Below are 27,720 nucleotides of genomic sequence, written 5' to 3'. Positions count from 1 at the left end.
CAAGCATATGTTTGAACGATTTCACCGTAGATGATATGTATGGCGCCTTGAGATACGAGTGACCCGACTTACAAGTTTACAACGTTGATTATACTCCCTCATCGGTAATCGTGGCTTCAACTGTATTTTTTTCATCAAACACAAGTTTTCTATTCTAGTAGTATTAGTACTAAGATTTTAATAAAGTTTAAATGCTTTTGATATCGATGTAGTCATCCCTGTATAAAATGTTTGCTTACGACAATAATTCTTACTGTACATCCGTAAAAAAGTAGGGGCTGAACCACGCATGCATCAAAGCAGCAACGGAAGGGAATAAAGACCCTAAAATTGCTAAGAATGATTTATTTATTTATTTATTTATTTTGCATCTTTATTATCAGCTGAACACGCAAGAGTGATGGTGCTTCAGTGAAGTACAATATTAACAATTTCACTTTGTGGACTGTGGGCACTGTACACAATTATTTATTAATTTTGACAAATATTACAGCAGTCAAGTGGGTGTTATCGGATATTAATTTGGCGGGCAGGGGGAGGGGGGGGGTCATAACATATTTTATCATTATTTGTATATACTTTAATAGCAACCTAAACAGTATTACTTTATTTAATACAGTACTTGTGCGATACTCATATGCAGTACTGTTGCAAAAACACAAGCAGCTACACTGTCAAGTATGACTTTTCTTATGTTCCAGAGGTCAGCTGCAAAGAATGTGAAGCATGCAGCTCATAACCATTCCTTTCTTTCCTATTACCAAGTTTGTTTTTGGAAATAGTCAGAAAGTACTAGATAATGGCGTATATGTTTTGTAACTTAGAAAGGTTTATTATTAATAGGGTATCGTCGAAATGTGGTTTTGTGTCTCACTAGGGACAAATACAGATGAGCAATTTCTTGTAAATCATCCTTCTGCTGCAAATACATTGTACTATACATAGCACGTGTCATATGGTGTATTTCTCAAAATGAAACAAAGTGAAAAAGAAAAAGTGAAAGAGAATGAAGCCTGGAAAAAAACATTGGATTTGTTGACACCTGCACCTGATGGCTATCAGGTGATCAGGATCATTTAGCTAACAAAATAACAACTGAAATAGCACTCGGTAGCACACAACTCATTCATTGTTCAAGGGTGAACAATTTTAATTTGGAAATTGCCCGTCTTCATAGATACCATCTTCTATAGGCCTATGCCGTAAATTTCTTCCTGACAATTTTATGCTTTCATAAAAATGCATCTTGCTCTGTTGGTTATTTGTATACTGAGACAAGCAACTCCACAACTATGCATGCTATCTATTAGCATTATCGAATTTCAATACTGCAGTCAAATGTAAAAAATAATAACACAATCGCTCTCCTTGGGACTACATACTGTAAATGCCTTGAATTACTTCAGTTCTGGACAAAAGCAGCCGATCCACACAACTAAAACTTATCAAATATTACAAATATTTATATACAGTTTGTTGGACTCATGACTCATCAACATGGAAGAGTGAGCTTCTACATATGTTTATGTATGGCAGTAGTAAGACTAATCAAGTAGAGATTTCATGTTTTACAAACAGTTGCTAGTTTGACTCGAAGGAGTCTTTTATGAAGCAATACACCACGCTGTCATTTTACTTCCTGTGTTTGCTAGTGTGTGTGTGTGTGTGTGTGTGTGTGTGTGTGTGTGTGTGTGTGTGTGTGTGTGTGCGCGCGCGCGCCTGCCTGTGTGTTTATTTCTGTGCACAAGAGATGTAAATAAACCGTAGCAGCTGAGTTTAATCCAAAGGTGAACCCGAGCCCAGTCATCATAACATTCAACAAACACAGCACACCCCCCCCCCCCCCCCACACACACACACAAACTCAAACCCACGTATCTGCACGCACACAAAGACTTTCAAAGCTCCTTGTAAAGATATAATTGCTTGGGTATTAAATCAACTGAAAAGCTAGAAGCGTTCACAAACTAAGCAACCAACAATCACTCCAGCTGTTTGCAAGTAACTCACCATTCACTCTACAAGATGCCAGATCTTCACTGCTGCGAGGAAAGTTGCTTTTTCTCAGATTTCTTTCAACTCAAGATGGAGGCACAAACTTCCCAAATACATTCCTTTGTTCAGAGGTTTTGTTATGTTCAGTCTGTCAAGTCCAGTTCTGCCTCTCCCCCTGCAGACTGCTGCGTGAGCTGCTAACATGACAGCATGGGTAAACAACCAGTTGGATTACAAGCCACACACACACACACACACACACACACACACAGACACACACAGACACACACACACACAGGTGCATGCTGACTCCCAGCGAATACAAACAGAGATGTACGGACTGCCAAGAGCAGCACAGTATGAAACAGCTCCTTTGCCAGTCCTCGTGTGGAACTCCAACCTTACTCCACCTCCCTTCTCCTCCCCTCCCTCTCTCCCAACTACTCTAAGACAGGACGGAAATGTGAAGCAAGTTTTGTGTTGATTTTTTGTCGCGCTTTTGATGCAAATTGCAACAACAACAACAACAAAATTAATAATAAAATCAAATAAAGGTCAGTTTAGCTATCGTATTAAGACTTAAAAGATTACGTCGAGCTCAGATGATTTATTAAAGTTTGTGCCACAGATGCCCTGAATTAGCAGTGACCCAATGCCAGAATCAGTTTTTTTATGTTTATGTATGGTAAATAGGCCAGTATGTAAATGCTTATTAATGGAAATTTTATTTAATGCTGAATTATCATCATCATTATTATTATTATTATTATTAGCCATGTATTTTCAAATTAACTTTCACCTAAAAAGAAAAGAAAAGAAAAACAACAAAAGAAAGGGGAAAAAAACTAAAGCACACAATTATTTTTTTTAACCGGATGTCAAATAATGCTTATTTAAATGTTAGCAGCTGAATGCCATGCATGACTAATTTATGCAGGACTTTTGCAGCTCAGTACGGTACCTCAAATGTGTATTTAAAAAGGCAAATTAAGTTTGAAATTCTCTATTCTTGTTTAAAATGGAAAAAACATCAAGAGATCTCTGAAAATGAAAGAGTCTGCATTAAAAGAGTTTATGGTTAGAGTCAATCAAATGTGGGGAAAAAAATACCTTGTAGCTAGACATTATTGGGCAAAATCAATTTGTTGACAAATTGATGAAACAAAGCAAAATGGAGTGCGCAACATTTTACTGTCAACAAGAACCAGTTAATACTGTATGCATAAGTTTGATGTGAAAGGGTTAAAAATGCCTTTTAATATTTAATGGTTAAAATAAACAAGATTACTTTTTATAATGAAAATATATGTAATAGAATGTACTTTTGTAGTTTTAACATAAAATAATCTAGAAATAAGGACTAATTATTATCATCATTATCAATTTAGGATATTTAGTGAAATGGCCTTCCCTAGTTTCCAGAAGCCAGATTGATTTTTTTTGTCCATTGTTTGTGGTCAGTAGTAGAAAAGGTTTGTTACTGACTAAAACACTTTAATGTCAAGTGAGCTTTTTGACACTAAATGGAGTAAAATAAATAAAAATATTTTTAAGAATACTTGTCATGAGTGGACGTTGCATTACTGTACTCACACATGACAATTTGTGTCGTGTTTATGATGAATAACAATGACAAAAACTAAAAATGACCAGCCTAGTTTATTCATAAATTGTATTAAAGGAATTTCTAAGACGTTGCAGATATATTGATGTTGACAAGCTTGTGAGCCGAGCATGCGTGTGTGTTCAATCCCTCTCGAGAGGTGGCCTCACTACCTCATCACAGCTGTGTCAAACTCCATTAGCAAAGATAACTCGCTCTGTGTTGTACAGTAAAGTACAGCACATCAAAAATAAATGTGTCAGTGCGATGTCCGCAAGGAAATTGTCAGTAATAGTGCCCCTAACTTTTGTCAACACAGATGTCCCCAAGAAAAACAAAATGTGTAAATTGGATACAAAACAATTATAATTATAGCCTATTTCTTGAAGCACCCACAGGGCCAAACTCATCTAATTAAGGTCACCATGACCTCCAAGTGCATTTTCGGTTTGTTTGTTTTTCTCTGGAAAATAACATCAGCCCTGGACAGAGCAAAGTCCGACCTAACACTCCTTTAAGACCATCTCTATAGAAACCAGACTTTCAGTTCCTCCGGTGTCCTGGCTGATGTAATTTGCTGCAAGAAGCCCAGTCGACTTGCAAGATGGCCACTGCACAATTGATGGCTTACCTGAGGTGAAAGGTTTCCAAGGCCCTGACAATAGGACCGTAAGAAACATAACTGAATTTAAGGATGAACGCTCGTACATCAAAGTGTACAAAACTTTAGGAGAAGCCTTTAATTAAACAGAGTTGGGAAAAAGTGTATTAAGCACATGACCTATAAGCTCAACATTTTTTTTAAGTCTCTATAGTACATATCACAACAAGCTATTCGTGTACCTGTTAATTTTTGCATGTGTCACAGATAATGCCCCCAAAAATAATTCAACTATAATACAATAACTATTTTAAAAGAATGAAAATGCACGTTTGTCAGGCTAACAGTACATAATAAAACTTAAATCAAAAGTTTAAAAGTTGTCCTTTTAGTTTCAAACTAAAATTCCTACCTTTTCCCATTTCTGAATGTGAGTGATGTCCTCTGCTGGTAAAAGCCTGAACATTAAAGCACAGTGCACAATACAGATATAAGGAAGCATGTCAGACAAGCAAATGCAATAAGACAAATGATGATCATACAGTCAATGTACACATTTAACAAGATAGGTACTGCAAAGAAGCATATACGTTTGTCATAAGCACTAGTGGTGGTATGCAGGCACTCTCTTGTGCAAAAGCAAAATAATCACTAAATACTCTACGAATTAAATTTACATAATTTAACATGAAATACAACCAACCACATTAAAGATTGTAGTTATGCATGAATTTTTTAATGTGGTACAGTATTACACAATAGCACACAATCCGTTTTTACTTCTCTAGTAATTTAATTTCTGAACACTTTTTTTTTTTTTAAGATATGAGTACAATTTTAAGTTGTTATGCCTATATTTAAATGAAGTGTTGATGTTCAAACTATGTAGCGTCTTACAACAATAAATATAGGTATAATTAGAAAAAATAAAATAAAACCTCTGCCTCATTTTTGATGAACAATGGGGCCTACTATTTACACTTTATTTAAATGTTGATCACTATGGCAATGAGTACAAGTGGATTGTAAATGTTATCCCAATAAAACATTTAACAGATAAATGCTGTAGAAAGCAAATGATAATTTTGCAAATAACTTGATTGGAAAGTATTACACGCGTGCCGGTTCCACATCTCGAGAGAGAGCCTGTTATCAACTTGGGAACACCAGGCTTCAGCGCCACCTAGTGCCCATTCGTCGCGTAGCTTTATGCCAGATATTTGAATGACTTCATAATTTTAATAGACTGCTGGACAAGCCCAACAGATATGTTATTTTATGGCGCAACAGATATGTTATTTTACGTCTGTCTTACCTGCGATGGTAAATATCTTGAGGATGTTTGTCCATTTTGATGTCCCACCTCTATCTGCATGATCCTGGCCACCTACACAAATTAGCTCCTTTACACCACCTCCAAAACTAAAACAACAAAAATAAACCCAATCAAAACACTGCCGACGGTTGAAAAAATATACTTGGAATGAGTCTTGTTTCGCAACAATGCATGTCAGCTAGCTTAGATTGCTAAAGGCCAACAAGCTAACCACTAGCATAATTTTCTTCTTCAAACGTTCAAGCTGTAAATGTTAAAACAAACGAAGACAGTTTAGCTATAGCATAAATGGTGCAAAATGTAACGTTACCAATGGTTCATTCAAGATGTACGATATGTTTCTAAAATGGCTGGCACAGGTGCAGGTGTCTGGAGTCTGGACTGTGCCAGTAAGTTTAAAACTGCGACATTCAAATTGTGCAACACTTTCAGAAATAGTTACTCCGCCATCTTTATTCAATTGTAAGCGCAATGGGATATTTGGATTTATAAAACAACTATTCCCCAACCCCGATCTCTTTAAATGTGCAGTTATGTGAAAAGTAACAAAAGTGAAATGGAAAACATAATACTTAAAAAGCATTGTAGCATCGCACTGGAGCAACAGCTGAAGAAAACAATCATAAAAATAAAATAATAATAAAATACATGAATTTACTACAATAAGTTCCAGTGGGAGTTATCAAAACTGCATTGCATCCACATTAATAATAATAATAATAATAATAATAATAATAATTCTGTGGAACAGAATGGTGATACAGTATGAAATTTACTGGAATAAAATCAGGTACAAGAAATGACTTGCTTCCACCAACGATGATCATTTCTTCTCTGTCAACATTTCTTTTGTGCTTCTTCGGTAGAATTGTAACCACAAATCAAATAATAGTTTCTGAAATCTATTCCTGTAGTCTTTCTCAGATAATTCTTGTCACAGTGTATACACGGGTGAGAGAATACAAAGACATGAGTCCAGCTACTGTTTGCTGTTATCATCACATTCCTGAGCTGTGCATCTTAATACATTTGCCCCGGGGGAAAAAAACACACGTTTTCGACAGGATGCAATTCATGGAAGCAAGACGTGTGCTCATCTGATTTTTTTTTTTTTTTTTTTTTTTGGTAGCAGTGTGGGTAAAAAATAAATATTGATTCCACAGTTCGGAATGTTAAAGGAAATGTGCGGTGTTCTTCAATCTGGCATGAGCATTTCCCTCCAGTTGAAGCTGTGATTGGGTCCATGTGTCAAAGGCAGGATGGGGGGGTCAACCAGCTGCCACACCCCCGTCTCGCCCATTTCTTCACAAGCACAAAATCCCAAGTAGGGAATCTGTAGGAATGCGCAGAGCAGATGCACCTCTGTGTTATTGAATGTGGAAACAATAAGACATTTTATCCGATGTGATGTAACCAGCATCTGGCCGACCTTTCGCACAACTTGCACAAAGTCCTTGGAGTTTTGTGGGCTGAGTCCTTGTATCTGGCGAGTGCAGGCCTCCAGGGAGGAAGCATGGGCCACAATGAGGACCTTGTTTCCTGTGTGAAAGAGGTAGAAAGAGAAGCAAATTCCACAAACACTACCACTTATTTGCTGTTAAATGACACTCAAATTCATCATACAGTATGCAAAGTTCAGCACTTGTAATATATTAAGGATGACAAAGAAAATTGTCGGAAAATTTACAATTTGGCAAAATATTGAGACCAAGAGTCCACTGTACCCAGATTTTTGCATTCTGATAGGATTTCTCGAGTCACTTGGAAGCTCCGGCTGATGTAGGTGTCGTAGGACTCAGAAACCACTAGCTTGTTAACAGGAACATGAGGTCTAAAGATGAGAGACATACGGAGTATATGTTAAGGCGATATGTAAATATGTTAAGGTCAGAGCATAGGGCCTGGACCTGTATGTTGGGTCCACGCTCAGGTTAGCAGCCGCCAGCTCTGTCGGGGGGATCCAGGTAGGTAAACAGGTGCCTGAAACCCACTTGGTCCATTCAAAAAGTCCAGGCTCCACGCGGATTTTCGTCTTTCCCTCCTGTTGGAGACCTGAAACATAAAAACCCGCATAGACGTGGTCAGATGAGACTTACGGAAAAAACACAGGTCGCGTTCAAATTTATTCTGTTGGTATTTGAGGGGGTCCTACCTTGCAGAATGTGCTGAGCGGTCTGGACGCAGCGAAGTGAAGGAGAGCAATAAACAAAGTCTATTGTGGTGTGGCTTTCCAACAAGGCTTCACCTGAGAAAGAGCAACAACACTATGATTATATCTGTAGCAAATATCATCATTGGAAAAGTGTCACTTTGTGTGTAACAGTCCCAATGCCTGTGTGTGACTTTTTCTTCCAAAACAGAACCAACCTACAAGACGGGCTTGGGAGCAGCCAAACACAGTAATGGGACAATCTTTATCATAGTCCCTGTGACCGCCGCTTCTGGTTGGCAGGCTGGATGGCATGTTGAGATTTGAGCGAATGTATCTGCCTACACACAAAATAATCGAAGTTAGCGGTTAGGATACAGATGCAAACGGGGGCCACGTGTTCCCTCCGCATGCTCACCTTTGGCGTCAAAGCACTGAGTGACCCAGTGTTTACCGAACACAACATCCATCCTCTCCCCGTGTCGACACACAAACAATCTCATCTTGGACAAAGAGGACTGACCGGCTACCCGCGTCACCTGGAAAAAGGTACCAGGAGACCATTTGCAGGTGAAATGCCGTCCCACAGTGTCTTCAACTTTATCTGCTAGTCATGAGGTGTACCTGCATGGGAGGACAGAGGCCGCCGAGGCTAGGAGGATCCACCAGACTGTCAAGTAAACTGTCAGTGTGCTGTTCATCAAACAGTAAACCACCCAGCGTGCTGCCAGCATTGGACGGCGATGTGTAGTTAAGAACAGAATGAGACCTGAGGATTAGACAAAACCACAGATACCTTTCAACATTTAGTCAAAATGAGTCATGCAAAAGTTAGGACTAGGTCCATGAACTGTAGTAACTACTCAGCCACCAAGAGATAGCATATCTCTGTCTATGCCTGAGACAGGGGTGTCCAAATCCGGTCATCAAGGGCTACTATCCTTTTAAATGTTCCCCTCCTCCAACACATCTAATTCAAATGATCAGGATCGCTATCAAGCTTCTGCAGAACCTGTTAAGCTAAATATTTGAATCAGGTGTGTTGCAGGAGAAAAACATGTAAAACAGGGGTGTCCAAAGATGGTCCTCGAGGGCCACAATGATCCATGTGTTGGATGTTTCCCTCCTCAAACACACCTGATTCAAAAGATCCGGATCGTTATTGGGTTTCTGCAGAGCTCGCTAAGGAGCTGATCATTTGAATCAGGTGTGGTGGAAGAGGGAAACGGGAGTGTCCTAAGCCGGTCCTAAAGAGACACTATCCTGAATGTTGTATATGTTATTGCTCCTCCAGCACACCTAATTCAAATGATCAGCTCATCATTTGAATCAGGTGTGTTAAGAGTATTGAAGCATCTTAAATGGATGTGCCCAAAGCCGGACCTCAAGGGCCATGATCCTGCATGTTTGAGATGTTTCCCCTCCTCCAATACACCTGGTTAAAATGATCAGGATCATTATCAGGTTTGTGCACAGCTTGCTATTTGCTAATGAGCTAATCATTTGAATTAGGTGTGCTGGAGGAGGGGGAAAAATAAAATAATAAAAAACAGGGGTGTCCAAATCCAGCCCTCGCGGAACATTGTCCTGAAGGTTTTAGATGTTTCCCTCCGCCAACATACCTGATTCAAACGATTAGGATCACTATCAAGCTTATCCAGAGCTTGCTGATGAGCTGATCATTTGAATCAGATGTGTTGGAGGAGGGAAACATCTAAAACATGCAGGATAGTGGCCCTCGAGGACCGGATTTGGACACCCCTGGCCTGCGACATAGAGAAAAACTGAACATTTAAATGCTCTTCAAATAGAGGGCAGAAGGAACAATTAACCTGTGTATTCACCTGTTGCTATTCATACAAGAGAATAATAGCTTTGCATTTAACTAAACATGGCCACAGCCGAGCCAAAGTGTGAGTAAATTAAGATTAATTCATCATTATTTCAGAACAGTACACTCTACATAATTTTTGCAACATTTTTATTTATTTATATTTTAGTGGTATGCGCAGAGTATGTTTTCATCCAAATTATGTGTCAGTAAAGGTAGTCCCTGGAATGAAAGGGAAGGCAAGAGTGTGCGCTCATTCTTACCCATGAACAACCCAAGTGTCAGACTCGTCAGCGCGGTTGACGTAGTTTTCAGGCAGCAGGCCGGACAGCCCTGTGCCCAGGGACGTGCCATACACCCAGCCCTCGCTGGCACTGCTTTGCTCCATAGGAGACATGAAGATGAAGTCGCCAGTCACCAGCTCAAGCTCGTCATCATTTTGAGGCGCATAGGGATACATGACTTGCAATGTCTAGGGGGACAAAAACGTACATTTTTAATCAGTGGTCAAGGGAACATTTCACTACACTCTAAAACAGCTGGGTCAAAAGTACAGTCATTTCTGGACTACGAGCCACTACTTTTCTCACTTGCATTCGACCCGGCGGCTAATACAAAGGTGCGATTTATCCATTAGATCACGAGGGGGCGGCACTATAGAGGAAGCGCAGGAGCGTCAGGCAGAGCAAAACAAACCAAATGAGCCCAAATACAGTAGGAGAGACAGAACAACAGCGAGACAATTTGCACCCTCATTATGGAAAATAAGGTGGCGGGAACCCGGTGCGATAACATTAAAAACGCCTGCGGCTTACAGTCGGGTGTGGCTTATATGTGTAGTATTTCCCAAATTTAGCTAGCGCTAGCTTATAGTCAGGTGCGCCTTGTAGTCCAGAAATTACTGTAACCCAATTATGGATCAAAAATGGACCGATCTATGTTATGTCAATTTGTGTGTGGTGGTGGGGGGGGGGGGGTTGTATCTCTTGTTTTTTGTGTTTGCAATGGGTCAATTTTACAAAATTACCTATTTTTTTCTTTTTAATACAAAATACCCCCACCCACCCCCCTTTTTTGTGAAAAATAAATAAATAAAATTGGCTGAGATCCTTTACTTAGGTCAATTTGACCCAACTTGCTGGGTTGTTGTGGAGGAAAAAAGAAAGTAATTTTGTAAAACTGACAAACTTTCTGGGTTTTTTTTGTTGCAAAAACTCAAAGGAAATTTCATACAAAACAACCCATAAAGTTTCTGGGGGGGTGTTTGTTTTATAGAAAATGGCCCAATTTAGTAGCGGATTTTTGACCCATAATTGGGTTATTTTTGACCCAACTGTTTTTAGTGTAGATTAATTGTAGACAAGATTTGAAAAGCCACAGTGTCATCATGTATATTTGAGGACGCATTCCTACCTCGTGGTTAGCAAAGCGAATATCCCGGGAGAAGAGCACAGCCAGCCAGTCGCAGCCTGACGACACATCAACGTTTTTGGCCAACTTTTCCAAAACTGGAAGATGGGTGCCTTGGAAGTGATATGCCAACGTGACATGCAGTTGCTTCTTATGGTGCTCAACATGCACATCTGGACATAGAAAACGTGCACACTGGTGACAACTATGCAACTTTTGGACTTTTAATTAAAAAAAATATATATTAACCTGCTTTAGTTTCGGCTTCAATTGCAAAATCGGCCGCAAAACTCTTCAGCAACTCTGCCACTTGCTCCTCCACAAAGAGGCCAATAAAGGTGGAGGAAGTGTACAGCTCCAGGGGAAGGGGCATGGGTATACGACCTTTCCACTTTGCCACAGTTGTCTGGATGGCCTCTGACAGAGCCTCCACCTTCCCATCGGCACACTGTAGTTGACAAAAACAAAATACATCAAATCAAGGCTGAAAATTTTAAAAGGAGAATTCAAATCAAACCTTTACTACTGAATGCAAGCATTTCCTTCATTGGCTGAATCAGTCAGGCAAAATAATACAAAAACTGTGTTCAAAAACTCAGACCGACCATGAAGAACTGGCAGAGAGTGATGTGGGGGAAGATGTTGTGTGCTTTGTTTTTGCCGCACGAGAGGCGAGATTGCTGCCAGAAGAGCGAGAGCTGCTGCAGCAGTGGACCGCTGGGTCGCAGATACAACACATATTCCCTGGGCAGGGGGTCATCCAGGAAAGGGTCATCAACATGGGAAAAGAGCCTGTACGCACACATGGGCACAACGGTTAAAAATACAGGCAGTGCTGCTATGACTCTATGATAGCACACTGTCACTATAGCCATTTGTTTACCATTAATGAACTTTAATCACATTCCAGTGGTGAATTAGTAACTGCGGGAAATGGCAACATGTGTGCGTGCGTGTGTGCGTGCGTTTCTCACCAGTCACAAGCTGCCTGGACGTTTTTCCCTCCAGTCGAAACCAAAGCTTTCAAGCTGCAAAGACACAAAGATCAAGAGAAAACTCAAGTCACAAAATCAATAGATCTTCTTCCGGCCTGTGTTTATTAGAAGGGGATTGCTGCACACCACGGGACAGTGGAAAGAGAACACAAATCCCAAGAGAGAATTAAAATGACAAGAGACACTCAATAATTCATACCAGGATCTTATGAAACAGTATTGACAGTGAAAGTAGAAAACATTGGATAGAACAGAGAATTTTTTTGGGCTGGCTTATGATGTTGAAAACATTTTTGAATATTATTATTAGTAGTAGTAGTATTTTAATATATCTATTTTTAAATACGTAATCGCCAAACAATAAAAATAACTTAACATTCACAATTTATTCTTTAACTGTTTCAAGTCTGGATTTTGTTCAGATTCACAAAGGTTATTTGCGAATCGAGATCATTTCACTCCATTAGATAATAATAAAACCTCCACACTTATAAAGTGCTTAGTCACCCCTCGATACGGTTTGTCCCTGTTCTGAATAAGACACAAAAGGTCACTATCTTCTGTTGGGATGCGAGTCAAATGAAGACACTGTGGTATTATGGGCTAATGAATTCATGCATTTGAATTGTGCCACTGCTGTATTCAGCCATTTTTATTTTGGGCCAATTGAGAGGGTCCTCGATTGATTCGGCTACGGACCCTGAGGCAGCATGCCCTCACACAGTTCAGTGTGCACATCTACCCCGTAGTTTATCAAAAAAGTTTATCAAAAAAATTCAATCAACTGCCCAACCTAACAAACAAACTCACTTGTGTTGTAGCATGTGTCAGCTGCAGTGCAATAGAAATTTTACCTAGTTGTGTGCGTGTGTGTGTGTGTGTGGGGGGGGGGGGGGTGCTTTTCTCATGGCATAAAGAGATTACAGCCAGCTGTGACTGAGACATCAAAATCCAATCCAAGATGCAGGACGGGATGGCCTGCTTATCTGTTATTTTCAAGGGATGAACCCTCAGTGCCACAGTCAGAAACCTAAATTAGGAATCCCTTCTAGCTGCATTCTTAAAAACGGCCAGCAGAGGGAAGGCTCTCTTTGCTCGAAAGTGAATGAACAAGTATGGTATAGTATAACATCATGTTAAAATTTGTGTTCATTTCTAAAGGGCTACACCAAGTCACAGAACCAATTCAACCTGTCATTTACGGATCACAGTTTGATAAGGATAGACTGATATTTGGTCAGGCTGATTATCGGTGCCGACCGATATTTGGCATTTTGACGAAATTAGCATTGGCCTTTTTTTTTTTTTTTGACTGAACTGGGCAGCCAATAAGAGACAAATTCAAACTGTGTTAACCTCAGGGAACTTTTAATTTTCAGTTAACTTTATATGACATTCTGCTGACCCTGGGAACTCTCTGCACCTTTTGTTTTTGTTTAACATTAAAAGATAAGTGAAACCTAACATATTTTGAAATGTTTGAAAAAAAGATTTACTATATTTAAAAAAATAAATTATAGGGAGCTGCGGTATTCACATTAAATATTTAATATATCCTGATCACCCTGGGAGCTAAGATAAAAAGGAATTAAAATAAAATGTAAAAAAAATAAAAATAATAATAATCCACATTTTGATTTTGCAATTCTGAAAAGTTGTTAAAGCTTTAAGACATTTCAACTACCGGTAAGCTTTATACAACATTGTTGAAGGGATTGTTGAAGTGTAAAATGCAACTCAACTTCCCATAGATGAGACACCACACAGCGTCGATTGTATTTTGGCCCTTGTGAACCACATCTGCCATTTAATCCCTTAAGTCTTTGGTTTTCCTGAGATGAATGCTTTAGTTTTACGTGCTCCACATAGTAGAAGCAGCCATGAGCAAGTCCATGGCTGCTTCTACTATGTGGAGCACGTAAATAGCAATAGCTGCGTACACCAAAGGCTTTTGCCTTGCCCCTAGCAAAAATGAGCATGTTATTTATAAACTGCATTTCCTGTTCGCAGCTACAAAAAGATGGGTTGGGAAAAATAACCTCTGCATGGTTTGGATTCCACCTAGAAGTGAAGTACAGTACTGTGGAAGTGCTTTTCATTCCACCAGCACGTGGTAAACATTTAGTTCCACACTTGAATGCACCCAAGGGCCACTCCATGACTCAGCCCTACAGGCAAATCAACATTTCCTGTTTACAAACCAAAGGGGAACACCATCGCTATGTATTCATATCACCCCAAAAGGGCGAAGAGGTTTCCATCCGCCACAAAAAAAAAAAAGGCACGTGTGGATGACACAGGCTGGGAAAACCCTCATAATCTCACACTTCAAAGCAATCTGGACCGTAAAACATTTCCGTGTAATTGAACTTGATCAATCACAATGCCGCAATGTGTTCATTGACGGATACGTTTGTCCGACGACGCCAATTTTGTGAAATGCCATGTGGTGTGAAGCAAAAAGCAATTATCAATTTGGGACTTTTATTTTGAAATACATTTAAAGACAGGAGTTTGTATCATCCACAAGCCCTGTGTAAAAAAGAAAAAAAAAGTTAGTCTTTTAGCAACTGGTATGTGGTGGTCATATTTAGAGATTATGTGGCATGACCCGAAAAAACGGTTTTTCCCCAACAAATAATAGTTTTACTTGTGTAGCTACTAGCTTGTTTTGTTTTTGTTTTGTGGCTAATTGTTAGCCTCATAATATTGAAAATATTTTGTGGAGCGACCATTTGATAAAGCTTACCATGATAGATAGATAGATATCCTAAATTAGAAATGTCCTAAAACATATTTAACAGTACAATTGTAGATAATCGTAAATAATAATAAAGAATAAATACTTATGATAAATTAACTGTTCTTGTCTGGTGAAATCTTTAGCCGTCAATAACCCATATACTGTATGGAAGACCAAAAACGCCATAATAAAAAAATAATAAAAGTGTATATAAAAACGGATATAAAAAAATACAATAAAAAAAATGAAATACAAAAATAAATATAAATTGGAAAAAAGCAAATATATACATAAATAAATTGTTATTTATATTTTTTGAATCTCATTTTTTTTTTATAATTTGTTATTTTATTTATGTATATATTTTTGTGGTTTTATTTCCATTTATATTTATTTTTGTATTTCATTTTGGAATTTGATTTTTATATGCATTTTTATTTTGCGTTTTTGGTCCTCCATATTACTGTACATATATGTAGCAAAATATTACTTGAACACAAACATAACGTGTTTTCAGTCAGAACTACACAGTGTTACACCTCTTGAGCTAGGGTTGAGGGGCTAGTGCCTTACTCAAGGGCACATTGATAGGAATTAGGAAGCAGACTAGCAACTCTGTAACAACTAGATGCCATTTTTTTCTGCCGAAGGACTTGGACTGTGACCTTCCGCTTCCAAAGCCCTTACAGATGAGGTTCTGCCGCCCCCGTAAAACGAAACAGATGAAACAGCGATGCGTGGGAGTTTTTTTTTTTTTTGGGTAGGACACAGAAGAAAATTTATGAAGCAAAGTATTATGTAAAGTCTCAAGACAAATGGACATTATTTGTCAAATTTAGCAACAGAAATGTTCACTTCAATCATCATAGTTTGTTAAAATATTTGCAAAGACTGCAGAACGCGCCCATATGGAACAGCCAAGGAAGAGGAGCCTTGTATTTATGATTTTCGCAGCTTTTAATGATAGATCACATGCAAACAAAAAAACCAAATTATCTCTTTATTGAGAAGATACATTTGGTTGAAATGTTGATGTGTTTTGATATCATTACTGTATGGGATTAAATATCAGAAACAAGAGCGGCTTGCTGTTTTACAATCATAAACATCTTCTTTCTTCGCATGATAGCAGCACGTGTTTTCAAAAAACAAATAATGTATAGTCAGTGTCTGGAACCGATTCAGTTTTTCTTGCTTCATTATTTCTGGAGCAAACAGTCACATGTTATAACAGAGTGTCAGAGACACCATAAAGGAAGTGACTGGGCCATTGTGTGGGTGAAGTATGTTGTTCCAGCTTTTTGCGTGACAAACATGACTTGGTTTGACATTCGTTGAAGCTTAACATGGATAAGAATCATTTTGGAAGAAACTACATGTATAACTTAAATCGAGAAATAGAATCATCATGAAGCAATTAAAACCGATTGACCTTGGTCTTATTTGTGTCTAATTATCTTGTCTGGATTTTCAACCTTTTTCTTTAGCACCTCACTGCTTTTCAATGTTGTGGTTTCTTGTATATGCGAGACATTGCAACCTCACCATCTCAACAGTGAGCGCAGAAAAACTGGTCACAAACCACTTCAGGAAATGGGCGACTTCCGCTAAGCCGCCTTGAATCCGAGCTCAGAGTTTGTTCATGAAAAATGCCTGCACTGGAATGTGTCTCAGGCAAGCATAACTTCTGTATCATAATTAGTACAGCGGTACATTGAGTTTACTCATAATAGCATCAAAGTGCCCCATTGAATGGACCGAAAACCATTAATATGTTCCAACACAACCACCATTTTGTATGCAGGGCTGAAAGATTTTGAAAAATACTAATTTATTTTACTCCTCCAATATTGTGATCATTTTTACAAGGTCCTCTTATCCATTTATTTATTTATTTTATCAAATACCACATTTTTGAAAGAACAAATTTGATCAAATACGTTATTATTACTAATTAAAGGTAACACTTTCAAATGAGCTTTTCTACAACATTCATAGGAAATCACAATGTCCCATCACGTGAGCTATTTCCAGATCAGGCCACTGGGCACTACATTGTTTGACCCCTGATGTACAACAATTCTGTCTGTCAACAATGTGCATACTATTGTAAAAGGAGACTGCAGTCAGTGTTTAAGAATGAGGTATTCCTACTATTTTGGTCACCTTACTTTGCAAGTAAGATAGAGGGAAATATTAGAAAAACATCTTCATATGATTTGAATATGATGAAGTGGCAAGATTAAATTATTTTCTGATGCAGTGTTGGTGTACTTAGTATTGTGACCATAGAATGTAAAATACAGTACTGTACTGCATTGCTGTGGTTTCATAAACTGCAATACTGGAAGCATGATAACTCGCACATCAACTTCTTCTAGTCTTAGCGCAAAAAGGTTAGAGAAACATGACAACAACCCTAATCAGCTATCAGATCAGTTTTGTATTTGTAGTAAAAAATAAAAAAAAAATAAAAAACATTCTCATTTTCTCTCTGTTCAGTTGATCAACACGCAGTCAACTATGAACAGTAGACTTGGATAATGATAACACAAGTAAGTCTATGCCTTGGAATCACCACTATGTCACTGACATTCATCCCCAAACTCAAACCTAGAGGACACGGGCCTGAAATTATTGGTACTTGGTATTAGCCAGTACATAAATGTATGTAATTGTACCAGTACTTGGCCTTAAAAATGTGGCATTGATGCATCCCTAGTACAGTATATATTAGTGCTGTCGCTATCGCATCTTTTTTAAATCGATTATCCTATCACTAAGGTTAGACGTAAATTGAATTGACTGGACAAGAACTCAATTTATTATCTTCTATACATATGCACTACACCAACAAAATTAACCTATGCTAAACGGTTAGCAATCGCGATTAGCATTAGCATGCTAGTGATTATCACTTCATGTTAAAACATGTTTTAAACACTACCTACCACTTAGTTCACACATATATCTAAGTGACACATCTATTATTGTATTTAAGGTCACAGAGGATGCTTCAACATTACTCCATGAGTAAACAAGCTAGCTGTTAGCAACATGAGGTCAATAACTTCCTGTTCCTGTCTTCTTCTGGGCACGTATAGTGCATGACTGCCCTCTACCGGTTAAATGATGAACACATAAAATCGAGTGACAGGTTATATTTTGGAATGCAGTAATTGCAGCCCAAGTGCTTTTGGGACGTTCAGAACATCCTTTCCTGTGTTTTAGGGAAGCTAAATGTGCTGTTTTGTCTTTAATAAAAACCCACGAGAGTATGCGCTCGCCGTGGCTGCTCACCTGGTGTGATGGGCCTGTTAGTGGCGTCTGGGGACCGATTTACCAATTCCAAATGACTGGAACCAGCCGCAACTTACACACAGATATTCACTCAAGATGAAGAGGGCGAGGAGCATGCAGACATAAGTCTGGGATTGAAGATAACGATATGAATCAATGACTATCATAATCAATATATATATATATATATATATATATATATATATATATATATATATATATATATATATATATATATATATATATATATATATGACTGATGCGTTTAGTACAAATCGATGGGGATGGGTAACTAATAAACCATTCTTCCGAATGTCAATGTTGCAAATGATGTGTTCGAAAGGAAAAATTAATAAAACAAACAAAGAAAACAAACTAAATCTGCCATTCAGCCACTAGATGGTGGACTAACAAAAGAAATAAAGAACAGATCACAGCTGCCGTTCCAATACTACGTGCGTCTGCAAAAAAAATTCCGGTGGAGCTTCGCGGCAGAACATTTTTGTTAACCTATTTTCAAGGTCGACTTATCTGACTTGGTCAACTTTTTCTCCCAGGCCTGGTAAAAATATTTAATTTCTTCCTGTTAAAATATTTTTTTAGTGATTCAAGCTCCAACCAAAACCAGCGACATCGTTTGTTTATAATTCTTAATCAAAATAATATCAAGAGACTCTTTAAGAGAGATAAGAAGCAAACCCGAGTGATGAAATCTAAATGAGGATCAGTTTGCAAATTTGCTTCCGGACATCGGACATGACCAGCGAGCGGAGGGGCTGCTGTCCTTGCAGCTCCTATCTGATTGCACCGGTCAATTACTAAATGACTCAGCAATGATTCCTCTCAATTTAACAAAAGGGTTGATTCTCGTATATGCGTGTTTATTTGCGTTTCGTACTCCCACCCTCCGACACAATCAAGTCCTTGTTCCCCGAAGCTAGGCCCAGATGACAGATTTTTCTGTTATTGCCTCTCAAACTGCCATTTGGGAAATAACTTAATCACAAAATGGGAAGAAAATTACCACAGGGGAAAATTCCCTTGTAAGATTTTTTTTCATGCAAGATAGCAAAGTGTCCCATTTTGTACATGACAACTCAAACTATTGAGTTCTATTTTGGTCACAAATGTCATAATAAATCATTTAACCTCAGTTGAGTTGATCTCTCCTCTCAAACTGACACAAATGCTGTTAAATGAAAAATTTCCAACTGACGAGGACTACAGATTCTGATCATTTTGGATGTTTCGGTACCCTTAACATTGGAAACACTGAAAAAGGGTATCAAACCTTAATATACTACACATTTTTTGGGCGCTGTCCAACCAAAGTTACTGTACCTAAAAAAAGTCTCGTTATACACACTACAGCCAGTAATTTGTATTTTTGGGGATATTTTTTGGTTGATGGGTTGTTTTGCGCTATGATGATGTCACCCTATTTAAAAAAAAATATGTTGAAGAACTTGTTGTGCATACTAGGTACTTTGTTTACTTTTGAACACTACTACTGTAAACATGTATGGACAATACAAGTCTTCATTTAACCTAATATGTATGCTTTGGGGATGTTGGAGGAAGTTTAAAACAAGGATGACCAAAATAGGTATCAACTGCACAAAATACTCAGCCTCAATATTTGATGTCTAAGACATAAACCGCAGTTCTGGTCGGAGCAAAATACTTTCATTATTTATGGGGATTTTTATCATCATTACGTAAGCTCCATATTTCATTCGCACAGCTTGTTTCTTGGCAACCCACTCCTCTCAAATATGAATGGTGGTGGGGGAAGAAAGAATATTTGAGCAGGATCCACTGAATTCAAGAGAGAGGCTGGCAAGTGCAACATCTGAGTCACACAACACAGCATCTTTCTGCAGGAGTGGAGCCAAAGTCTCAACGCCACAAACAAACGTAGTACAAAACAGTAGTTACATGCTGAGTATTTGTGTAATGCGTGTGTGTGTGTGGGGGGGGGGGGGGGTCGTGTACTCACGCCCTGGTCTTAGGGAAGCCCATGGACAGCAGCACGTCGAGAGGTGACCCATGTTTGACGGTTCCTGCGCGGGTCTGGCGCTGTCTCCGAGGGGTTACTTTGGCGTAGAGTTCCTCCTTCGCTGCCATCATTCACTGCTCCATCGGCCAGGACGGTCCTCTGACGTATTTCATTTAATTTAATTTAATAAATTAAAAATTAAAAAAAAAAGACATGAATATTTTACGCCTTTAAAAAAAGAGGAAGCTAAAGTCTCATGAGGCTTAAGTTAGGTGCAGCCCACACTTTGGTTGTCATCCAGCAGGTCTGAGCTCGGGTCAGCCATGCCGAGTCACCTCGACTATTTGGGCCAGCCGTGGTCGCGAGCTGCCGTCCCCGGCTGCGGAGGGGAACAAGTCGGGGTCGTGCTCGCCTCTCGCATCCGGTCCGCCGGATGAGAAATCAGACGCAACTAAAACGCTAGCTTCGTTCCTTCCACCGCGGACTTGTCTCCCGGGAGGGGACAGGGGATCTGCCTGGAAGACAAGTATAAGCGACCCGTCAACTTGAAGAGCCAGCGAGGCGTTAACAAGCGGGTAGGACACCCGTGGGTTCGCTCGTGGAAATGACAGCAAAGTGATCAAAAGAACTACAGCGCCATTATTCAGATGAGTTTGAAGCGGTGTGATGCAGAGCCCATCTGGGGGCGGATGGTGGAAAGAGTGGTTCACACTTCCTGTCTAAAAAGGGGCGTCGATGCGCAGGCGCAAAGGAGAGCAAATGAAAAAAAAAAAAGACATCATCTGTTGCCATGGTAAAGCCGGACAACTTGATTTTTAATTAGGTCACTTTTTATAGCAGTGACGTCACTCTAAAGAATTGTTTAACGGAACTGTATAAGGCTTAATTAAATCCGTGGGTATTTTATCAGGGCCAGAATTTGCGTCGTTGTTACAAGGTTAAAATAATAATAATACTGTACTACGAAAACGACCGACGTTAAAATACAGTAGCACAGTATGTCCATGTCTTATAAAAAAAAATTGGCAGTTATTATTCCTTAAAAAAAATATATATATATATATTAAAGGTTATTGTGTACAGTAAATGGATTTCATTAATGTATTTCAAGCCTAGACAGTTTTAATCTTTAGAGTACATTTATGATGGTAATTTTAGCAGTTGGATTAAAAAAATGTCACTGTTATTTTTGTTACGTTTGGCAGTAAATTTACAGTATGTCCAGAAAAGTGCAAAAATACAGGACAACATGCCAGACCTTTGATAACGTAAATTGTTCAGGAAAAAATGAATACATATTAGCCTAAAAGTACACCACACCTTGATGCTGAACATTAATATTTCGAAGTACAGCTCACTACTGTTGACACATGAGCAGACCAATTAACTCACATTTGAAAACATTTATTAAATTTTTACTGAAAAGTTACACAAGTAGGTAAATTCATCAGCTCCAAACTCTCAGCAATGCATTGTGAAAAACTTACAAGGTTCCCCAAATAAATAGTCAATAAATCAGACATTATTTATTCATACTATGCAGTATGTACCAACATCTGTCCATATCAACCCTGTAAGCGCATGGTTTTTGAAGGATAAAATACCAGAAAGTCCAAACAATCTTTAAGAAAATAGTTCATAGCTGTGATAAGATTATACAAGTTGGTGTCTAGTTTTAATATTTTTTTAAAAATGTTAAAAATACAAAATTACTGCACACCTCACTCAAACTCAATCACTGTGCTTTCACAGGAAATGCAATCCCTGTTCAGAAAACCAACAATACTACATCTACCCTGTTTGCATTACTTTAACCAATGTACAATAGTTCTCAAACTGAAGCCACAGACAAAATTTAACGTAACAAGTCAATTTCTGGAGAGAAAAAAAATTACAGTATCTTCAATGGAATGTTAATCTAAATAAAATATTACAAAGTGTCAGTCACACCAAAGGCCAGTAAGAAGGATTTTTACCAACAACACAAATGAGAAATACGATATTTACATATTGTAAAAAATAATGTTCACGAGAGAGAGCATTGGATTACACAACATAAAAAGTGTTAGACATGTAAAAACGTCAAAGGCACACACTGAAACAGTTAAAACCAGCCAGGACTGTCGCTTGCAGACTATACCACAAATGATGACTTCTGCTTGAACTCGCTCTAGGAAACAGACATCACATAATTACTCATTTAAATATTTTCCTTTTTGGAACTAAAACGTCTCAAGACAAAACCACCATTTGTCTGCATTTATAAAACACATGTCGTTGTGAAAAAGCCGGGCAGTGTCATACTTACATCGTCATCCTCACCACCTCCACCGTACACAGAAGGCGGCTGGTAGACCACATTTGTTTTTTGCTTTCTGCAAGACACATTTTAGAAACAAAACTATTTTACACTCATACTCTTAGGGGGGGAAACTTGCACATCAGTTTAAATTCTGTATGAATGTAATCCATTGTGCCCAATAAAAATGAGAAAATACTCTTACCTTTCAGTAAGTTCTGTAATGAGAATGAAGGACAGGAAGTCAGTTGTTGGTCAATTACATATTTTGGCTACACAAACTACTCTTATTACCAAGTTTGATTAATGTGAGTAACTTCAGTGATGTGCTAGTACAGTATAACAATTCAGAGAATGCATGGGTGTATACTCACGGGGCAGGTATCCCTTCTTGTGAGCATACCAAATTCCCAGACCAAGCAGGACGAGCAACAGGAGAGCCACGATGACCCCAGCAACAATGCCGCCAGTGTTGACGTCACCTTAAAGAACAGGATTGTGGTGGATAATCATTCTGAGCTCCCTTCACCGAACTAACATTAAGTATGAGCATAATCAGCTCACTGCGCATGAACATATACAAAAGCAGCCCAATGAGTGTGACGTGGTCTCACTGCATCACGTGCTGTATTATACACATGGTCATTTTCAATTTGATTAGCCTTGTAGACATCAGTGGTTAGAATAAAATCAATAACTGATAACAAATAACTAAATTAACAGCGTTTTACCAAAATCATTTGAATGAAACAAAATGAGCCTTTTAATGCTAAAATATAGTTGTCATCATTTATGAATTCATAACTTGAATATTTTATTAATAAATTGCAAAGTCAATCTGTAGGCATTAAAAAAAAATTAGTGGCTGAACGCTATGCTTTAAAAAAAAAAATGCTTTTCTCACTTCTCAGAGAAGCCTAGCGAGCCCGCTAGCTCAAATCGCTTATCGCAGGCTACATCTCAGTTATGGTTGACCTCAGATTGACCACATTAATGTAAAAAGAGTTTTTAAAAACCACAAAAAGTATCACTGAGTATTAAATAAATATAATCTATTAATATACAATAACTACAATCACATCATCTTAGATTGAAAAGATCACTGTATGTAAGGTTTAGGCATGCAGCACTTTGCTAAGTGAAACTGGTTTGGAGACTGCCTTATTGCAATTCTAGGTTAGGAGAAAAAAATGCATATTGTGTACTTACGGACTTCCATTTTCCCAGCTCTACAGCGCTGTGGAGGACCAGCATTGTTGAAAGCCTCACAGAAATACTGAGCAGTATCTGTCTTCTTAACAGAGGGAAACTCCTGAGAAGACATAAGTTATGGTTGAAAAAGTGTTCTTCCCATCTATAGAGCAGAGATCTGTGGCTCACCAGGTTGCCATTCGCAGAGTTCAGCACATAGGTACTATTCTGGAAGCCGGAAATCTTGCTTGGTTCAGGTGGCAGGAGGACATTGTTTCGGTACCACTTGTATTGGGGAGGTGGGGAGCCATCTTTATCGTGGCAGGAGAGGATTGTGTTCTTGCCAGTCGTCACTGAGGTGGGGATCCTACACAAGGGTGGTGATGGAGGCACTATGGGGGGGGGGGGAATAATGGAGTTTTATTTTGCTACACTCGCCCACTGCAACACTGTGTCGACAACTGAAACTAACTACTGTTTAGACACTTTTGCGGCAAAAAATATGCATAAAACCAATTTAATTCCACCAACTAACAGCCAAAATAAATGCCAAATTTGATTTAAAAAATATATATATATATTAAAAATATTTACCAAGAACAGTGAGCTTCACCCTGGCCTCCCTAAACGTGACACCCGACACCTCACAGTCGTACAGTCCGTTATCCTTACGGGTCACTTTGCTGAATCTCAAATTGTTGCCATACATCGTCACACGGTTGGCATATGGTTCTGTGGGAAAAGTTGCACATTAAACACTATGTACATCACTGCTAGCTTGACTACCAACATGCTTCCTTGTTACTTATTAACAGTGGTGGGTTCCTGATGGCGTTAGGGTTTAGTGGGAAAGTTGAAAATATACAGTATAAACGTGCTTTGGAAAAATGGACTGCTTACTACAGCAAAGCAGAAAACGCATATTAAGTATATCCGACCCAGCAAACTTGGAGATATTTAGTTTGAAATAACTTACTTGTGGCTTCCCCGTTATATACGACAAAGTGCTGTGACCCTGTTAGGTCTTTGAACTTCCACTCCACCCTGGCCTCCGAACCAAAGTCAGAAGAATAAGAGCATGTAAGATCAACTCCTGTAAGTAATAGAGAGCACAATACATTAAAATAAAATAAAAATACAAGCACCCTCACAATTGAATATAACAAAGCAGATATAAATAAAACAATACGATATCTCGTCACAACATGTTTTGTTACAAATTGTAAAGCTTCACCACAGTACAAAATAACAACAAAAATCTAAATGTGCAGCGACTTCAGCTCATAGGGCTCAATCACATCTGCCCCACTAGGGGGAAAAAATGGCATAGATGAGCGTCAGCCAAACCCACTATGATGTTGGAACGACAAAGAAGGGGTTGACACTGCTGTGCCCTTGGAGAGAGAGAGAGCTCACGGAAAAAGGAAGTCAAACATGCACATAAAAAGGAAATTACTGCCAAAATAGCACTATCAGATAATTATTTATTCTGAATACACAGACACACACACACATAATATAACACCATCTGATGCACTGCCACCTTGGTCTAAATACAAAGCCCTCACTGGTCAAAAGCACATAACATGGTCATATCATCTCATGCCAGACAAATGTTTTGCATATTAAAAAAAAAAAGTAATATAATAATTTAAAATAATAATAAAACACTCACCTTCATTTTCTTTCACTTGCACGTTTGCATTGGAAGTGGTAACTGAAAAGCTACTTGCACCTGGGGACAAAAAATAAATAAAATAAGTTAAAGAATTTACCGATTTCTTTTTTTTTAACAGGATAAACTTTATGTGCAGAAACAACAGAAATACAGTGGACACCCGCTATCTGCAGGGGATAGGACTGGGTCGCCTCGCAAATAGCAAAAATTGAGTCCCATCGAAAGGCATGAGGGTGGAGGGGATTATTTTATTTTATTTTAAACCCCAAAAAAAATATATATATATATAAAATGCTGATAAACCTCTGGTATGCATTTTCCTTGAAAACTTGGGGGGAGTAGGGAATAAATATATAAATTATTAAAATATTTGTGGGGGAAAATAAATAAATCAGCCAGTAGGTGAATTTGTGAGTGCCGAACCAGGAATATTCAGGGGTCTACTGGACAAAAGTACAGTTCAGTTGTACTTTGACTTAAATCTTTATTTTTTTATTTTTTTTAAGCATTTAACTTCAATACATGTTTAACCTCTCTGTGCAATATGCTGTATTTGAATCAAAAAATTATACAGTACAGTTGTTTTCCCTATATTTAAGTAAAGTGTAAATAATGACATGCATTATAGGAATAAAACTCTCTCTCGTTTTTGATGAACACTTTAGGCCTTTGAGGCTATTGTATTTTAATGACCTTGTAGTCTCTAAACACAGATACACAGATACACTGCACCCCCCCCCCCCCCTGGTGTTATCATTTCCTAATTTAGTATTTTAGTTACTCAGTATGTTAGCAAAGCTATGGAAACATTTTGTTCGGATAGTGTGCCCAGTGATTTTTTCCTCTCTCTCTCTCCTCCTCAGCACTATGCAAGCAAATGTTCAGGAAAGTACCTTCAGAGAAGTATTTCTGTCTGTTGTGCCAAGTTATCAAATCAAATTGTACTTTACGTTTTAGACTGATTTTATAAAAAAAAAAAAATAATAATAATAATAATAATAATCTAAAAGCTAATAAAATAAGTTGAATCAGTTCTTCCATCGTACTTTTTCCACCAACGATATACTTCATTTTCAAAACTTGCAGGCCTAATGTTCCTTTGTGCCGGGAATAATGACAGGAAAAGCCAATCAAGATGCTCTAACACAAGAAAATGATTGAGCCCAATAACAATGGGAATTAAATGCCTGAAGAGGCCATTCAAATAATACCGTACAGTATATAATCTACGGCTGAAGACAAAAGTTGCAACAGGCAGAGATGAAACACTTCGACATCTCCACAGTTGAATTACTCCTAAAATCAATTGCACACGTCACTGCTCTACATAGAGTGCAGGTCAAATGTAATCTCGTGCCGCCACAAGTTTGAAGAGTTCTTCTCTGGCTCTGGGCCTACCGAGTCCTGACAACTGTGGTAACAGGCCTTCAGGGCACAGAAAAAACACGTCACTCAATCCTGGTTGCTGACGCAGCATCAAAACTGTAACAACGTAAATGATACTAACAGAAACAGAAAGACAGAGAAAGACACACAAAAAAAATAGTAGACAGATTTGCCTAAATTCAGCCTTTATTTTCAAACCGGTAAACTAATACAAAAACGATGATGTGCGTTGGTGTTCATTGTCGTATGGGAATCAGTCTTTTAGGTTAGCAGATGTATTAATTTAATACTTTTGATGTGGGTGTAGATGTGTTGCAGAACTGCACTTTATCATGAGAACTGTTTCCAGTCATTTGGTTAACTTATAGCTACAGGACAATTACTGGACTCACCACCACTTTATCACAATGTATTTTGTAAACTAATGACTACCTTATCGTATAACCCTAAACTGAGAACATTTAATTCCGGTGGGTATACTTAGCACTGCACCAACGTTCTTAATGTTGTGACCTAAGTGTGGCGAAACCATATAACTCACATTGCTGGAATTCAGAACCAGTTTCAGGTTTCAGCTGATAAGATAGTTGATTCCTACACAGACTGTGTGTGTGTGCGTGAGTCACATGTAGACTATTACAAGAAGATATAGTGCGCATTGTTCTTAACAACGCACCTGAACAGAAATATGCAGGCCTCCATTTTGAAAATTGCCTCAACGTAACACGTTGAATTTCATTACGTGTTGTAATTAATTCGTAAATATATTACAGGCTATCGATTACGTAAAAGTTTCAAACGTTAAAAAAAGGAAGTCGCGTTGACAAATAAGTTTTGTAACTCACCTGTGACTGCGAACGCGAACAAGATCGCCGAAACCAACCACGCCAAAAACATATTCGTGCTGCTCTCGGTCGTTTCGCTGCGTTCCTTCGTCTGAAAAGCCACCGAAACAAGGGTCAAAAAAAAATGTTGTCCACTTGAATTTACTGTCGCGTAGTTTCGTCTGACAGTGGCCGCTTCAAAAAGGCTCCACCTGCTCGGCCGTGGGTTCAGGTAACAACAAGTGCGTACCTCACTTCCGGTAAAAAAAAAAGATCTGCTCAGGTGGTTAAGCGACGACGGGGGCGAGTCGTACAACAGGTTCGACAAGTGCTCAGCACCAGTGGAAAGGCTAAAATAAGAAAACGTGTGGGTTGTTGCA

At 38.5% G+C, this 27,720-nt stretch overlaps 2 protein-coding genes and 1 long non-coding RNA gene across 3 annotated transcripts in view; all 3 read right to left on the bottom strand.

Annotated features, from left to right (window-relative positions):
* Nucleotides 1-5,973, bottom strand: part of LOC147161016 (uncharacterized) — a 49,866-nt gene extending 43,893 nt beyond the window's left edge. Inside the window, exons 1-3 of the long non-coding RNA XR_015097367.1 lie at nt 5,846-5,973; nt 5,515-5,621; nt 4,612-4,657 (exon numbers count right to left, since the gene is read on the bottom strand). This is a non-coding gene — a long non-coding RNA (uncharacterized LOC147161016). The remainder of the gene's footprint in view (nt 1-4,611; nt 4,658-5,514; nt 5,622-5,845) is intronic.
* Nucleotides 5,974-6,288: 315 nt separating this feature from the next.
* ubash3ba (ubiquitin associated and SH3 domain containing Ba) lies at nt 6,289-20,679 on the bottom strand. Its single transcript, XM_086097982.1, has 14 exons — nt 19,963-20,679; nt 11,900-11,953; nt 11,531-11,717; nt 11,175-11,373; nt 10,929-11,098; nt 9,779-9,987; nt 8,309-8,453; nt 8,103-8,223; nt 7,903-8,025; nt 7,688-7,780; nt 7,443-7,587; nt 7,260-7,366; nt 6,965-7,074; nt 6,289-6,868 (listed from the first exon to the last, which is right to left on the bottom strand). Exons 1-14 carry the CDS (start codon nt 20,091-20,093, stop codon nt 6,731-6,733), a joined length of 1,932 nt encoding a protein of 643 aa, XP_085954108.1. The 5' UTR covers nt 20,094-20,679; the 3' UTR covers nt 6,289-6,730.
* Nucleotides 20,680-21,350: 671 nt separating this feature from the next.
* Nucleotides 21,351-27,690, bottom strand: f11r.1 (F11 receptor, tandem duplicate 1). Its single transcript, XM_086097808.1, has 9 exons — nt 27,362-27,690; nt 25,128-25,187; nt 24,429-24,545; nt 24,047-24,184; nt 23,642-23,844; nt 23,471-23,573; nt 22,467-22,743; nt 22,271-22,337; nt 21,351-22,132 (listed from the first exon to the last, which is right to left on the bottom strand). The coding sequence occupies exons 1-7, from the start codon at nt 27,411-27,413 to the stop codon at nt 22,580-22,582; spliced, it is 837 nt and encodes a 278-aa protein (XP_085953934.1). The 5' UTR covers nt 27,414-27,690; the 3' UTR covers nt 21,351-22,132; nt 22,271-22,337; nt 22,467-22,579.
* Between the last annotated feature and the right edge of the window lie 30 nt (nt 27,691-27,720).

The sequence above is a fragment of the Leptonotus elevatus genome, chromosome 16, assembly GCF_054856555.1.
Source record: "Leptonotus elevatus isolate MCC_2025b chromosome 16, RoL_Lele_1.0, whole genome shotgun sequence".
Lineage (NCBI taxonomy): Eukaryota > Metazoa > Chordata > Actinopteri > Syngnathiformes > Syngnathidae > Leptonotus > Leptonotus elevatus.
Note: the sequence above shows the minus strand (reverse complement) of the source record. Positions and strands in the feature narration are given on the sequence as shown.

Excerpts from the sequence above, each read along its gene's own strand:
- ubash3ba (XM_086097982.1), bottom strand. The coding sequence starts at position 20,093 with ATGATGGCAGCGAAGGAGGAACTCTACGCCAAAGTAACCCCTCGGAGA. Across the intron at positions 7,367-7,442 it reads AGCGTGGACCCAACATACAG|ACCTCATGTTCCTGTTAACA; the intron begins GTCCAGGCCCTA and ends TCTCATCTTTAG. Across the intron at positions 7,075-7,259 it reads ATCAGAATGCAAAAATCTGG|GAAACAAGGTCCTCATTGTG; the intron begins GTACAGTGGACT and ends TCTTTCACACAG.
- f11r.1 (XM_086097808.1), bottom strand. The coding sequence starts at position 27,413 with ATGTTTTTGGCGTGGTTGGTTTCGGCGATCTTGTTCGCGTTCGCAGTC. Across the intron at positions 25,188-27,361 it reads GTTCGCGTTCGCAGTCACAG|GTGCAAGTAGCTTTTCAGTT; the intron begins GTGAGTTACAAA and ends TTTTGTCCCCAG. Across the intron at positions 23,574-23,641 it reads ACTCTGCGAATGGCAACCTG|GAGTTTCCCTCTGTTAAGAA; the intron begins GTGAGCCACAGA and ends ATGTCTTCTCAG.